Source organism: Exophiala spinifera, assembly GCF_000836115.1.
Source record: "Exophiala spinifera strain CBS 89968 unplaced genomic scaffold supercont1.2, whole genome shotgun sequence".
In the NCBI taxonomy this organism is placed as follows: domain Eukaryota; kingdom Fungi; phylum Ascomycota; class Eurotiomycetes; order Chaetothyriales; family Herpotrichiellaceae; genus Exophiala; species Exophiala spinifera.
Genome location: NW_015622514.1, coordinates 1,205,606 through 1,220,494, shown reverse-complemented (window position 1 = coordinate 1,220,494; position 14,889 = coordinate 1,205,606). Strand labels below are relative to the sequence as shown.

Here is a 14,889-nt window from a genome sequence, read left to right as displayed (position 1 = left end):
TATCGACATTTCCCCTCCGAATAGGTCTAAACGGCGCCAGCCGGCGCTCGACCTTCAACCCGCCTTCATCTTATTATTGGCTTTAGACCCTTTTCTCAACAATTGCCTTTACAGCGTTGAGGTCTAGTGCCTCGACCCGCCTTCCCTTGAATCCCGTTATGGATTTTGCCATGCACATGGCATTGTAAATGGCCTCTTCCGTTGCGTCAGCCACCGCCTCAAAAACACCGTCAATTGTATCGTTGTCCGACATCGTGACAGCTCTAGGACGAGGCCTGTACGATGATTCCGTGGTCAGCGACAATACCTCCAGCGGCACCTCATTGGCAGTTGAGAAGGCAAGGAAGATATCTCCCGAGGTATTGCTCCCGTATCCGCCCACCTTCGCCAAGCCGACCGTTGCACGAGTCGCGAGCCTTTGGAGTTGAATTGGAATGAGAGGAACGTCTGTGGCGATTACGACAATGATGCTGCCATCCTTGCGAGGCTCTTTAGCCAAGCCACTGTCGGCACTCGTCACAGGGGCTTTTCCTTCCCGAATCAGAATCTGCCCAACCGGCACGCCACCTATGCGAAGAGATTCCAAGGCGCCGTAGTTGGCTTGGACTAGGACACCCACAGTGTAGTCAACATCCCGCCCTTCAAGATCATAGCCCTTGATGATGCGGCTACTGGACCCGGTTCCGCCCTTGACGCGATGGCAAATCATCCCTGTACCGCCGCCAGTGTTGCCCTCAGGGACAGCATCGGCCGTCGCGTTCTTGATGCCTTCCATCACATGGTCTGGGGTGACGGTAAATCTCGCTGGATCACTTAGGTAGCCGTCATAGGTTTCTGCAACAAGCGGGAACATGAAACCGTCGATTTCCGCATCATCGTTGCGGTGATTCCGGTAGTTGTATTCGGTGACACCGCGATATCCCTCGCCGACCGAGGATGTCGCAGTAATAACAATGGGCGAGCTAAGCAGGCCAGTCTCATTGAGCCAATGCGCGCCTGTCATCTCACCACAGCCATTGAACCGGAACATACCAGCGAGACTCGAGTACTTATGCCAGTCTTTCCGCGGCAGAATGGTGGTGACCCCGGTATGGACGTCATTGTCAGGCTCGATCGATTGTGTATGGACCAAGACTCCAGGAACATCGGTAATCGAGTTGAGAACGCCCGGTAGCCATCTACCCAGATAGAGCTGAGGAAGGATGTCTCGGATGCGGCGTCGCTCACCCTCGGTTGGTCGCGACATGTTGCCAGGAGAGAGAAGGCCTGCTTGGTCGATTTTGTGCGATGTGCGAAAGCTTCATTAGGATTGCGAAATCGGGCTTGCGCGCAAAAAGCGATCCGGATTGGCAGGACGAGTACCGAAGATTCGCCCGCACGCTTATCTGGTCAAACGGGCCTTATTGCCTCTTCACTCAATGCCAAGACCCCCCCCCCCCCCCCCCCCCCCCCCCCCCCCCCCCCCCCCCCCCCCCCCCCGGGGGTCCTTTAGAGGTCTGCCCGTCTTTCGCTTTATTTACAATCTCGAATTTCCTTGGCTTGAATATTGAGTCCTGTCGAAGATAACTGCGAGAGGCTAGAGATCGCTCCGAGAGGCCTAATAACTTAGACTCTTGACGATATTGGTTCGAGGGGCCTTATCTGAATATCACATGATTATGTTTCGTCTTGTGTAGTCTTGGGTCGCTTTATGAACCTAGAGGGCCTGATTATCTCCTAGCAAACAGAATCTATCCCATGGTCTCTAGACATCCTGTCATCTACTAAGGATTGTATCTGAGGCCGTTTAAATATAAATCTGCAGAACTTTAGATAGACGAGTGCAGCTCCCGCCACTCTTGCTGGTTCGGTAATCCATCAGTGCCTGAACGATCATCTTCGTCCAGATATCCGCAAATCAGGCCTGTGGGATCTAGCTTTCGTCGGAGCTCCATTAAACGCGTGCCGTTTTCACTCTTCCAGAACTTGGTCCGGCGAATCTGGAAGTCCGAGTCGCCCAAGTATGAGCCGTCGCTGTGCCGTTCCACGTCTGTCATGATGTCCTTGACCCATTTGCGACATCGAGCATCGTCGGATGCGTCCTCCCAGACTGTGTAAAGGGCAAAGTAGTGGTCTGTCGCCATGCTGAGAGCCATGTCAGGTAGCTGTCGTCGACTGCACGGGTACATCGCATACCAGAGCGAAAATGCCTTCGAGGTGGGCAGGGTGGTGAAGGCCCTTTCAAGGACGGCTGGGACATCGGCGTCGTTGCTGATATACGCATTCTCAGCACAGTAGCGGTGGTTCTCTGGGTTTGCTTCCGCTTGGTTCTTGTATTGCTCTGCAAGGTTGGTTGGATGGTTGATCAGCTCATGGAGTGCGCCTGCTGGACGGGTCTCGTTGGCAATCTTCAGGGCGGCTTTGGCTTCCTCCTCCGAGTTCTTGAATGTCACAAACAGCGGTGTGATGCACGGCTGTGTAATGCCCAACTCTGCTGGAGGCGTAGCAGCGACTGAAACAATTTCAGTGTCCTTGTCATACCCTTTGGAAGTCTTGATCACCCACTCCATGACCTCATGATACTTGGAAAGCGGGTAGAAAAGGACGGTGCTCAGCATGTGAGTAGGTGCAGGGCGGACGTGGAGGTAAAACTTGGTTACGACGGCCGGGAAGCCAGGTCCTGCTCCTCTGGCACACCAGAATAGGTCCGAGTTCTCTGTAGTGTTGCAGTGCACGAGTTCACCTTGGGAATTCACGGCGTCGATGGCGAACAGCTGCTCGCAAGCCCAGCCCCAATTCTTGCAATTCCAGCCCATGCCGCCTTGCAGGAGGAAGCCGCCCAAGCCCACGTCGGGACAATGGCCACCGGCAAACATTAATCCTTTTTCCTTCAAGAGTCCATTCAGAGTCTTTCCAGTAGTGCTCGGCGACACACAGACCGTGTGGTTGGCCTCGTCGAGTTCTATATGATGATAATTTCCCAGGTCGATCAAGATGCTGTCTTCTCGGACACTCCAAGCTGCCCAACTATGACCGCCGGAGCGTACTGCTACTCGACATTTCTGTTGAATGGCCAACTTGACGGCCGTGACGATGTGTGATTCGTTGGCCGCATGCACCACTGCGAGAGGCCGACGTGTTGGTCGTCTCATGTTAAAAACTCTTCCTACAGTAGCCTGCTCATATTCAGCCTCGGACGTTTCGTGGCGCCAGATAATTGGCAATGACTCTTGCGTGGAACCCATGATCTCACTTCCTTAGAAGGTAAATATTGGAGGAGATTGTTGATTGCCTGCATCCGTCAAGAATATACCTCGGATTTATATGAATTTAATTTCCGGACGTAGTCGGGCATTTGGAACTTTCACGCCTCGGTAGACTGATGGTCTGAGCTCACACTACAAATCGTGGGGGGTTTTTGCCCACTCCGGACCTGACACTCCAGAACGGAGAAAGGGGCCGGGGTCCTCCAGCAATCCGGAATTGGCCTCATTAGGTCGGCCCCATTCGAATGGACTGCTTAGATCTTGGAGGAAAGTATGTGGTCCCGGGCCAATTAATAGAATTCATGGGGGTATTAGTGGTCGACATACGTGACGCGCTCAGGCTAGGCAGGAATTGGTTGATAATATGGAGTAGTACGAAGTCAATATAGTCAATGGCAGAAGTAAACTGATGACACAACTGATTGTGTTCGTTGAACGAGCTAAGGGGTGCTAAGAAAGTTGTTTGAAGTGACAGGTGTTTCAGATATCGAGGACGAGTAGAACAACTCTGCCTCTGTGTGGTTACGTAGTGAGTGGCACTGCCGGAACAGTTGTCATGGCGCATTCTCGACTCTACGGAAAGCACGAATTCGTAACCAGCGACGGTATTGTCAGTGCTCATAAAACTGCAGTCCGTACTGTAGTGCGAACACCTGTGCGAATTAACCCAAGTACATCGGTAGAATAGCTTATCAAGATCTCGAGTGGCGGAATCAAGTCAACCGTCTTCGTTAGCGGAGTGATCAGAAGCAGGTAATGGCGTACTCTGGACCAAGAGGCGTGCTTGGGGGTGTCGGGCCCCGCGGTTGCAGGCTTTTCTGTTCACCTGAAATCTACTCATACGTGTATCCTGTCACTGACAATATTCACAGTGTGCATACTGGCCTGATGATGCACAAAGATATTGACTCGCATTCTCAGTGTAATGGATCCTACAAACTTATGGCTCTGGTATTTCAACTTGCAGGAAAAGGCATCACCGCAATGGTTGAAGTGGTGTATTTCAACCACGTCGAGAAGGTATTTAAGGGGGATATGGACCTAGATTCCCCTTAGCTGACATCGACACCATATATGAGATCTTGCCACCGTGGGTAGCTCAGTAAGAAATCAAAGCGCGCACAGTAACGAGAATGCCCATAGTATCATCCGGACCGCTGTACACTTCCTCATCAATTAATTTCGTTCGTGCTTTGGCACCGCTAGGAAGCCATACCCAGTCTTTCTTTGTTATGGCTTTGTGGGTTGTATTATGGGATGGCCAGAAGCAGTTCTAAGGTTTAGTTGTCTGCGGAATCTACCACCGTAGTCTACAGTTTTCACATCCACAAAGCTGGGGGCAACTCCGCCACAGGTTCTGCCAAAAATTCGCACACAGATCCATGACAGGAACTTGATGAAAGTAGTACTGGCAGCGTTACTGATCTTGCCCCGACGATTTTGCTTCTGCGGCTATGGCTTAAAAGTTCTAGATCTAGCCACTACATTTGGGGCCGAGCAACCGCACTTTTTTTCACAGGTGCTCGAGCTACTTTGATAGAACGGATTACTCACGTGTTCATCTGGAGGTGGTTCACCATTATGTCTCCAGTATTCGGCTCCACTTAGTCCCCCAAAACAAGGCGGGGTAGTCATCGATGTGGGGGTAGTTACTGTACATTGAGACCTAGCCAGGAGCTCATGCTGAGGCTGAGGGTCAGGCTTAGGCTCAGGCGTATACAAGTACATTGTCCCCTCTCCCTTAGCTCAACTCTGAAGCTGATCCGTACCGCACTGACGAGCATCATGACTTCTAAGGACGCTGCAGACACGCTTGAGGCATCGCAGTATATTGAAGATTCCTCAAGTAATATCATTGGAAAGGAGCAGACTCAGGAAGAAGTGCACGTCGAGAATGTCGCCACTGACTATGACCTCAATCTTCACTATGATGAGGTGGATGAAGAGCCTGAGCTGCATATGCGGACCTACATTGCCATTGCTGCTATTTGGCTCATGAATCTGGCCCAGACCATCGCTATCCAGGGTCCTCCAGCGGTGGTACGTACTCGAGGCCCTAGGACACCCAGTACGACAATTTGTTCGTGCTTCTGGCTGATTCTATATCTTACAGATCACCTACATTGGACGCGATCTCAACAATACTGCTGCAGAAGCCTGGGTACCGAATGCTTGCACGTTGGTGCAGACAGTCCTGGCACCCATCCTGTGCTCGGCGGCCGACTTATTCCAAGCCCGCAAATCTCTACTAATTGGAACTGGTATCGTCTCATTTATTGGCTGTGCCGTCGCTCCTGGTTCTCACAACATCAACCGTCTCATTGCCGCCCAAGCTCTGATCGGAGTTGGCCCTGCATCAGCGCCTCTTGTCTATGTTGTGCCTAGTGAGGTAGTGCCCCGAAAGTGGCGACCAGGTATGATTGGATCAAGGCCAGACAAATTTTATATCATATACTCATCCGATTTGGTGTAGTGACTCAAGCAGGAATCAACGTTGCATCCATTATCGCGGCCTGTTCCGGTCCCGTTGCACTGGGAGGATTCACGAGGTTGGACGAGAAGAGAGGCTGGACAAATTTTTGGGTAGGTACGCAAGCACTTGAATTTTGAAACAAGGTTTCTGACTGAGGGAATGACTGGATTTAGTGGTTGCAAATGGGTCTCTGGGGATTGTCAATTCTTGGAATCTTCTTTGGCTATAAGCCACCAAAGCGACACTCCCGATACGACCACCTCTCGTTCTTGCAGAAGGTACTCAAACTTGACCTCGCCGGTTCCTTCCTGCTAGCTTCCGGCCTCTCCCTGTTTTTGGTTGGTCTCAATCTGGGGGGCAACTTGTACAGCTGGAAGAACGCAAGAACCCTGTGCACTCTCGTGATCGGACTCGTGATTTTGGTCGTCTTTGTCCTATTTGAATGGAAAGGAACAAAAGTTCCTCTAGTCGATCACCGTCTATTTGAAGGAGGGAAGAGCAAGGGTCGGACTTTCGCTCTTTGTATGGTTCTCATTTGCATCGAAGGCATTATGCTCTTCGCAGTTGCCGTTTTCTACAACGTCCAGTAGGTGTCATGTTGGCTTCAGCAAGTGGATGCGCTAATGTTGAGCTCTCTCCAGGTCTGCAGTTATCTACGCCACAGATCCATTAAAGGTTGTAGCACGAGTCGTACCCTATCCTTTGATGGCATGTGTTGGCACTTTTGTCTTTGGGTTCTGGTCAACGAAGCTCCGGACCATACGCTCACCGATGGCGGCATCCTTTTTCGTCTGGACCGGAGGACTTGTTGGCCTTGCTACACTCCAACCTTCTGATGGCCTGCGTCAGATCATATTTGTCAGCGTCGCAGGTCTCGGATTTGGTGGGCCAATTATTTTGATCATTGCGGGAGTTCAACTCGCTGTCCCTCACAAGCTCATTGGCACCTCTTCAGCTTTGCCAACATCTGCTCGAGCACTTGCTGCAACAGTATTCACAGCTATCTACAGCACAGCCCTAAACACTCGCCTGAAGATTAATTTGCCGAAGGAAATTGCGCCAGTCGTTCTTAAGTTGGGCTTGCCAGCCACCTCGATCGGAGCATTTATAGGGGCCTTGGGTTCAGGAGACTCGGCCGCTGTAGCCAATGTCCCTGGAGTCACCCCAGCGATCATCGAAGCGGGCGTCAAGGCCTTCAAGCAGGCATTTGCAGACTCAATCCGAGTCGTCTACATCATAGCCGCACCATTTGGCGTCGTAGCGATGGTTCTGGCAGTTTTCCTGGGGTCTATGCGCGACACCATGAACTACGGTGTAGATGCGCCGATAGAAGAGCTCCACGCTAAACACCGCCACCGAGAGGCTGAACACAGCGCCTAGTGGGACTTGAGCACTTCCATCTATTAAAAAATGCGCCGGAGTCGCTATAGAGCTCTCGAAAAGGGATCCAAATGCTATGCAGGAGCATCTTATGGAGCGAAACAAGGAGATAGGCAAGATCTTCACCAGACTGGTTTAAGAAGGAAGATAGTACAGGACTCCTTCATGTAAATCGAACCGTGATCCAATCTGTATTCTGCAGAGAGGATGTAGGGACAGCATGGGTCTTACGATTCTCTATCACGTGGTATGGCGCGTCTGACCAGCCCTAGTCCAGTCGGTAGTCACCTTTTCTGCTATCTGAAACTCTTTAACAGAACCTTTCACAATCCCGCAGAAGGATAAACTGACCTCCAGTTGTATGTTACAGAGACCAAGAGTAGATTTCTCCGTCCTTCACAATAAAGTTGCACAGACTTTCATTTGAAGTGCTCTGGCAAAAGTGTACCTGTGGCTAAGTGGAGCCGAGCCAGGCACTCGTGTCGAAGAGGATACTAAATGTCAATGTTCTCAGGTACCTGCGCGTGGTCTCGTGGTGTCTACTAAACGTAATCAGTCGTGGGGCGGTCGGATAGTTAACACCGCTTCCCGACTGGGATTCATACCATGGTGCAGCCGAATACCTCCTATTATACTTCACATCCACGGCAGCAGATATTTCTAAGAGTCAATACATGGCTATTGCATTGAGGCGATATAAAATTAGTGACACAGGGCTCTCCCCGGCCATGACACTGACCGAAGCTGCTGATAACATCAACGGATCTGTACACGCGCAGTTTACTAAACCTTTTTCTGCCACGTTCAAGGAATTCGAAAAGGCCCAGACGCAGTGGCGAAGATCATCGTCGACGGTCAAGTGATAGAAGTTTAGGTCAGTGCTACCACTCTCTTTGAAGAACTGCTAGTCCAATGGGCTCAAACGGCATGGGGCAAACGCGATGTACCTGAGCAACGACTATGCCATAAGGACTATTCCTTCAACACATGGTGATCTGTGCTACTTCCTTCGGAAACTGTCCATCTAACACTTTAGAATCCTATCTGTAGCTCCAGGGCAGCAAGTACATCTGTACTGCCCTGTGCGCTCTCGCAGTCAAGTTGCTTCTTGCACGCCCTAATACTGCAGTAAGAGCTCGGGCCTCTTTGCGCGAGACTGGCTGTCTTTAATTGCCTCCTCCAGTGTCATGGTCTTTCCGATGAACTCCGCACTTAGTTGGTTTGTAACGATAGTTTTCATGAGATCTCCCTCACACTCGTAGTACGCCCACACGACAACTCGGACGATGTCGCCTGCTTCAACGGTAAATCCACTTGGTGCTGGGCCTGGAGCTTTTGCTTGAAAGTTCGTTTCCATCCAGAAAAAGATCCGGTCACCCTCAATGATCACTTCAATCGGTACTAATTTCTCAGTGAAATTGTGTAAAAGAGTTCGGTAGTGGCCCTTGATTCCTTCCGACCCTTTCAGCGTCGGGATATTGTCACCAGTAGGTAGGTCCAAAGTAACGTCTTGTGCATAAAATGCATGTTGTTTGTCCCAATCTGGGATATTAAACGCCCTGATGTAGTCCAAGAAATGTTCGGTCGTGTACGGCATGATATAGGATTTATTCTGAGGTAGGTTGACGGTTGAACCAGAACCACGACTTTAGATGAGACAAACACTCCCACAAATATATGAAAATTTAGTTCTATTGCGCATTACTTCTAACGCCTTTTGCTTAAGACGTTCTATAAGGGCCCGCGTTCAAGGATGCCGGCTCGCAAGAAGCCGAGTGTGGGGCCGACGTTTACACGAGCCGAAAGTACAAGCCGAGAACTACCTACAGCAAGAAGAACTAAGCATTGGGGGTTGATTATAGCTATATAACTTCCGAATGTGGGGGTCAATATCAAAACGAGCCGAAAGTCCCAGCCGAGATCATCAGCCAGGCTTTCTAGGCATTTCGTTCTGGAGTTAGACTCAGTGAGATTCGTCTTAGCTTCCAGAAGGGAAAGCGAGCGATTTGTCTTGCACACCCATTGATCGTCGATGTCTTTGATAGGTCCGGTGAAACGCAGTGGAATGACTGAGAGTGGGAAGGATTGGGCGGAATACTTTGATATGTCAGCGTTGGTTATAAGATCAATAATGACAACACGAAACAACATCATCGGTGATGAAGAGAAACGCGCGTTGAATAAGTGAGCTAGAATGTTATATATGTTACAAGAATCACTTCCTGTCACTATTGAATCGCAGCCGCTGGGGGAAGATTATGGTGGAAGATCCGGAGTGAAGCCTTCTCACGAATAGATAGTTACATAAAGGCAAGACAGATTATACCACATCAAACCCGCTGTTACACAGTCTTAGATTTCTTCAATATCGGACTCAGTCCACAACCAGGCCGCCGTTTGCATGAAGATGCAATCCATTAATCCACCTGGCCCTCTCTTCGCACAGAAATGCAACCGCGTATGCAATCTCCGAAGCTTCTGCCATTCTTGGAGCAGCTGGAATACTGTCAATTGTCGGCTGCAAGATCTTCATGGCCTCTGGTCCAGCTGCCGCAAACCCTTCGGTCCGTGTTGGTCCTGGACTGACAGCATTTACTGTACACCCATATTTCCGCGACAGCTCCTTGGCCCAGCAACGAGTAAAGCTGTCCACCATGCCTTTCGTCCCCGCGTAGATGGTCTGCAGGGGCGGAGGTGCTCGCGACGATGCACTGCAGATGTTGACGATCCTGCTTCCGGGCTGTGTGAGGTACGGTAGTGCGGCCTGGGTAAGCAGGAAGACTCCTCGTCCGTTGACGTTGACCAGCCGATTCCAATCGTCCAGCGTTTGCTCCTCAAACGGTTTGTTGACAGCGATAGCTGCATTATTGACTATAATGTCGATCTTTCCAAACGCTTTAACAGCCGCTTCCACTACTAGTGCAGGACCGTCTTTCGAGCCCATGTCCGCACATACAGCTTTCGACGGTGTTGGGAGAAGTTCTAGCACAGCGGTTGCTTCGGCCTCGAGACTTGGCAGAGGATAATTGATGATAACCGCTGCACCTCGAGATGCTAGTTCGACAGCAATTGCTTTCCCTATTCCTGAACTTGACCCTGACACGATAGCCACTTTCCCGTCCAGGGTATTGGCTGCCTGTTTTTGCAGCGCTGCATCTCGCGCGGCGACCAACACCGAGTTCTGGATTGAAGAAAAATCAGTCATCATGAAAATTGCTGTCTTCTTGCCCCGGTGGGATATTCCCAATTTAGAATCTCAGACAAAAATGGGCTGTGCTAATATGTACATCTCTCGTTCTGTAGATACTGTTATCCGGTGTGACCTAAACCGGCCCTTCCTGCAAGCTTGGTGCCTTCTCCACACCCAGGTCATGGTTTTTAAGGTAAGTGGAGGGTAAGAATCCAGGGTATGTGGGACGGATCCCACAAACGCCGCCCGAGGCTCATGTGAGACCGAAACTGGGGCTCCCTCGGGCCACCTCGGGTGTCACTGCACCTCAAAACAGTTTCTCCCATTTGGTTTTAAGACGGATGACAATCACAAACATGGGTATTGGATTCAGTAAAAAGTCATGTACTAAATAAAGGGGATAGCGCCCGAAATCTTTTTTTTTACGATCAGTAACCAAGCCAGTTCTGCGAAAAGCTGTGACCATGACTACCAGTGATATACAAACAAGCGTTACGAATGGGATGAATGGATCCGCAACCGACGAATCTCCAGATGAAGGCCTCAATATCTTGATTGTTGGTGCCGGCGTTGCTGGTTTGGCTGCTGGGATTGGCTTGAGAAAACAAGGACACCAAGTCCAGGCCAATAACCCGGTTGAACGTGTCCAGCGTAATAAGTACACTAACTAACTTGCTCAAAAAAATCTTTGAACAGAGCAGATTTGCTCGAGAACTAGAAACTGCTGTTCATATTGCACCAAATGCAAACGAGCTTCTTAAAAGGCTTGGTGTCAACATGGAAGCCATACTAGCTAACAAGATGGAACAAGTATGGATATTTTGCTCGTGTAATCGCGTTATCCTGGCCATAGACCTCTCTAGTTGACTGAGTACAACTCCAATGTTGAACTCGAGCGGTCAATTGACCTGACTAAATTTAGTAAATGTGGCAACACGTGAGAAACATATCCCGGCGTCAGTCCTTTGCACTCTGACTTGAACTAGGAATGGTGGTTGGCACAGCGGGCATACTCCTCCACTAAACCCTGAAGGATCTGGCCATCAGCGCCGGCGAAGTAGGCCCCCACAGTAGAGGAGTAGTTGATGTGAGCCTACATGGCGCAACGGTCACTCTCACAGACAGAACAGTCGTTAAAGGCGATGTAGTCCTCGGTGTCGACGGTGTCCACTTCATCTCTCGACGACACGTCGCTGGTAGCGAAAATGTGAAACCATTTGGATCCGGTAAGAGCGCCTTCCGATTTTTGATTGACCAGAAAGCGGTTGAAGAAGATCCGGGCACGGAGAAGTTTGTTCGCCATTCTGAGATCTCGTGATATCGTATGGAATAGATCGGCGGGCTGTCATGTATCCCACATCGGACAACACTCTCCATTCCGAGGCTGGAGACGACTAGAATAATGACTCGAAAAAAGATGCCTTACTGAGAGTATACAAAGATTTCGACTCGAGCTACATTAACCTGATCCGCAAAACGTGTGAGTCCGACTTGAACTTTACGAAACGACTAGATATAAGGGAGTAAATAGAATATAAGAATACTCGCGAACTCTCGTGTATAAAGAAGACGAGTTCCTTGTGCGGACAGCTTGGGTGAAAGGTGCGAAGCTTAGAAATCCGCTAAGTTATATTGGGGTGAGTCTTCTTGGCGCGCAATCTCAGTGAGTGTTGCTCCTTGAAGGCTTCCTACATTAGAACGCCAGCCTTGAGTTGCGCTCTGACAAATGACGAGTTCCCTGTCAACAATCATAAACCTTAACTTGCCATCGGCCTTCCCTTTCATTCTCGTGATTCAATCCTGTTGCACCTGTTGATGTCCAAACGGATAATTGTCCATTGAGCCGTTTTATTCTGCTTTAAGAGAGCGAGCATTGTATGAACAGCGCTACATTGAGAGCCTTCTGAATTTTCGTCGCGGCCCATGATGTCGGCTCTTCCTGCCTTGAGTCGGTTGCGTTCAACCATGCCTGACATCCATATTCAGGTCGCTGGAGACACTCCCGCCCATCTCCTGGTATATCCACTCCCAGATCCACCCCTAACTGACCGAACTCCCCCAAAATTCGGTGTGCAAAGGTACCATGCTGGAGCTGCGCTCATTGCCGACCTTTTGCACGCCTCAGCTGGTGAACACAATCACAAAGTGCACGGGCCGGCCCTGGAGACCCCTAAAGATGGTTCTCTCGAGCATTCGGCGTCTGCTATCACAGAGTTGGAAGTCTTCGGCAACGCAGACGCTAAGCTGCCCAGTTATAAAGTGAAGCACAGCCGGCCGCTCGATACAAATCCAGAATGGTACCCTCCTCGGGGCTCGCTCAAGACCACTGACAAAGTGAGCGTCCTGATCTTTCAAGACGCGGAATCTCCTTTCACAAACCCCGCCGATGCAGTGGAATTCTTTCGCAAGAGCCGGCCGGAAATCCTCATCTATCACATGTCCAGATCCTCAAGTTGCCCTCTCGGGACTGGGGAAATTTGGGATGCTGTTCGCCGCGGACCTTATAAAACGAAGGACCTTCAAGATCCCGAAAGGCTTATTGTTGTCCTCAACGCAGATGACCTTCGCGCTGAAGGGGTCGAATTGCATCACGGCCTTTCTTGGGAAAAGACATGTGAGGATTTCGTCGAAAAGCTTGGTTCCAAGGGTCAACTAGACACCTTAGCCACCTGCGCCAACCTCCTAGTCCTTTTTGGGTGTGACGGCATTATCTATCACCGTGGCCGGGAAATGGAGGAGCCCACTCTGTTCTTTGATCCCTTGGGAGTGGAGGGCAGGTTCTACAGGCAACATATCGGTTCTGTTCCTGGGGTAGTGGAAGCTTTTGTTGGAGGTCTGGCTACTGAGATAGCACGGTCTCCTCCTGGAACTTCTCTCAACGCGGCTATCAGTTTTGGCTTCATCACTGCCAGGCGTCTGGCCAGGTTAGGCTTCGGGACCAGCGAGGTTCCTGGGTGGCCTAGGTATCCTTTCGAGGACGTCGTCAAGAAAGCTACGGATGCGAAAGAATCGCCAATCACTCTCGAAATTCCATCTGAAAGCATTTCTGCCGGCGAGAAACGGCATTGGTCTATTCTACACCACAACATTGGAGATCCTGTGCAAGTGGCGTGTCGTATCGTGTCGGCCGGAACCGACTCCGCTGCAAGCTGGATCCCCATCGCCAGCTTTGGTCGCCTACGCGTCCTGGACAGGTGGGAAATTGAAGGATTCCGCAATATCTTCAATGCTATACGAGAATACCTATCAGCTCCTCAGGTCAAACCGCTAAATATTGGAATCTTCGGGTCTCAAGGATCTGGAAAATCCTTTGCTACCCGTGAGGTTGCAGAAGCCGCAATCTCACCTGCACGAAGTGGCCGGAAGATTCAACACCTGCGGCTCAACCTTTCCCAATTTACCAGCCCCGAACATCTATCTGCCGCTTTCAACAAAGTGCGAGAATGCAATCTTTCAGGAACTCTGCCTTTGGTCTATATTACTGGATTCGACGCAGAATTCTCTGGTCGTCGCCTCGGTTGGCTAACCCATCTATTGCTTCCCATGCATATGGGCCAGTTCCAAAGTCGTGGCGAGATGCAACATATCGGCCCTGCGATCTTTCTTCTGGGGTCTAGTTTGACGACGTCTTTGAAAAGCTTCGAGGAGTTCTCCAAGAAGAATACCGCTGATGAAGAGGTCCTACCCAGAGCCCAAGAATTCCTGAGTTGCTTGCATGCTTTCGTCGATGTGATTGGCCTTGATCAAGTCAATCCATCTGATGTCTTGTATCCCGTGCGCCGGGCGGTGGTGCTTCGGGCATTGCTGGAAGAAAGAGAACCAAAACTGAAGATGGGCAAAGGCATCTCCATTGATCAGAGCGTCCTTGACGGCCTCCTTCTAATCCCCACCTACCGACATGGACTTCGATCCTTGAAGTCCATAATAGCCTTGAGTAAAGTCACTGGGAAACGCCATTTCGAGCGAGCAGCACTGCCATCCGAAGCGCAGTTGGGCCTGCACCTCGATTATCCAGTATTTATGGAGTATTCACGATACAACACGCTGTCTGACGGTCTCAGGGAGTCTATCTCCGAGAAACTCCACAATGTCTATGTCGGAATAAGGAAAAGAATGGCCAGCACAGATGAAGAGAAGCAGGCTCTAAAGAATGACCCTTCGTTGGTCGCATGGCCGGTGCTGACGGAAGAACTCAAAGAATCGACACGCGCGCATACGGTCGACATCCCTCGGAAGCTCCGCATGATAGATTGTTTCTTGGGTGAAATGGATATCTCTCGCGAAGCCGTTGAACATTTCGAGGACAAGGAACTAGACTTGTTAGCTGAGAAAGAACACGACCGGTGGAACGCGGAGCGTCTACAGAACCAGTGGCATCAGGGGAAACGCGATTCGAAGCAGCGGACAAGCCCTTTTCTAATTCCCTGGAGAGATCTTGAGCAGAAGTGGCGAAATGTTGATCGCGACATGGTCAAGTCCTATCCCACAATCTTGCCGGACAACTACAAAATCTACCGCATTGGGAAGGTTGAAAAGACGAAGCTCAATGAGTTGACAGTGGCAACGAAACGGGTAACGATGGAATGGTAAGCGCCATTTTC

General features: G+C 50.4%; 7 protein-coding genes across 7 annotated transcripts; 3 read left to right on the top strand and 4 right to left on the bottom strand.

Annotated features, from left to right (window-relative positions):
• Positions 1-82: 82 nt before the first annotated feature.
• Positions 83-1,246, bottom strand: PV08_02729 (uncharacterized protein; the record flags this gene model as incomplete). Its single annotated transcript, XM_016377087.1, has 1 exon — positions 83-1,246. The coding sequence occupies one exon, from the start codon at positions 1,244-1,246 to the stop codon at positions 83-85; it is 1,164 nt and encodes a 387-aa protein (XP_016238657.1).
• Positions 1,247-1,808: 562 nt separating this feature from the next.
• Positions 1,809-3,224, bottom strand: PV08_02728 (uncharacterized protein; the record flags this gene model as incomplete). Its single annotated transcript, XM_016377086.1, has 1 exon — positions 1,809-3,224. The coding sequence occupies one exon, from the start codon at positions 3,222-3,224 to the stop codon at positions 1,809-1,811; it is 1,416 nt and encodes a 471-aa protein (XP_016238656.1).
• A 1,806-nt stretch (positions 3,225-5,030) lies between these two features.
• Positions 5,031-7,098, top strand: PV08_02727 (uncharacterized protein; the record flags this gene model as incomplete). The annotated part of the gene is made up of 5 exons (XM_016377085.1): positions 5,031-5,285; positions 5,359-5,659; positions 5,719-5,828; positions 5,892-6,304; positions 6,360-7,098. 5 exons carry the CDS (start codon positions 5,031-5,033, stop codon positions 7,096-7,098), a joined length of 1,818 nt encoding a protein of 605 aa, XP_016238655.1.
• Positions 7,099-8,215: 1,117 nt separating this feature from the next.
• Positions 8,216-8,695, bottom strand: PV08_02726 (uncharacterized protein; the record flags this gene model as incomplete). Its single annotated transcript, XM_016377084.1, has 1 exon — positions 8,216-8,695. The coding sequence occupies one exon, from the start codon at positions 8,693-8,695 to the stop codon at positions 8,216-8,218; it is 480 nt and encodes a 159-aa protein (XP_016238654.1).
• A 777-nt stretch (positions 8,696-9,472) lies between these two features.
• Positions 9,473-10,303, bottom strand: PV08_02725 (uncharacterized protein; the record flags this gene model as incomplete). Its single annotated transcript, XM_016377083.1, has 1 exon — positions 9,473-10,303. The coding sequence occupies one exon, from the start codon at positions 10,301-10,303 to the stop codon at positions 9,473-9,475; it is 831 nt and encodes a 276-aa protein (XP_016238653.1).
• A 449-nt stretch (positions 10,304-10,752) lies between these two features.
• On the top strand, positions 10,753-10,959 carry PV08_02724 (uncharacterized protein; the record flags this gene model as incomplete). The annotated part of the gene is made up of 1 exon (XM_016377082.1): positions 10,753-10,959. The coding sequence occupies one exon, from the start codon at positions 10,753-10,755 to the stop codon at positions 10,957-10,959; it is 207 nt and encodes a 68-aa protein (XP_016238652.1).
• Positions 10,960-12,253: 1,294 nt separating this feature from the next.
• PV08_02723 (uncharacterized protein) lies at positions 12,254-14,878 on the top strand (the record flags this gene model as incomplete). The annotated part of the gene is made up of 1 exon (XM_016377081.1): positions 12,254-14,878. The coding sequence occupies one exon, from the start codon at positions 12,254-12,256 to the stop codon at positions 14,876-14,878; it is 2,625 nt and encodes an 874-aa protein (XP_016238651.1).
• Positions 14,879-14,889: the final 11 nt, after the last annotated feature.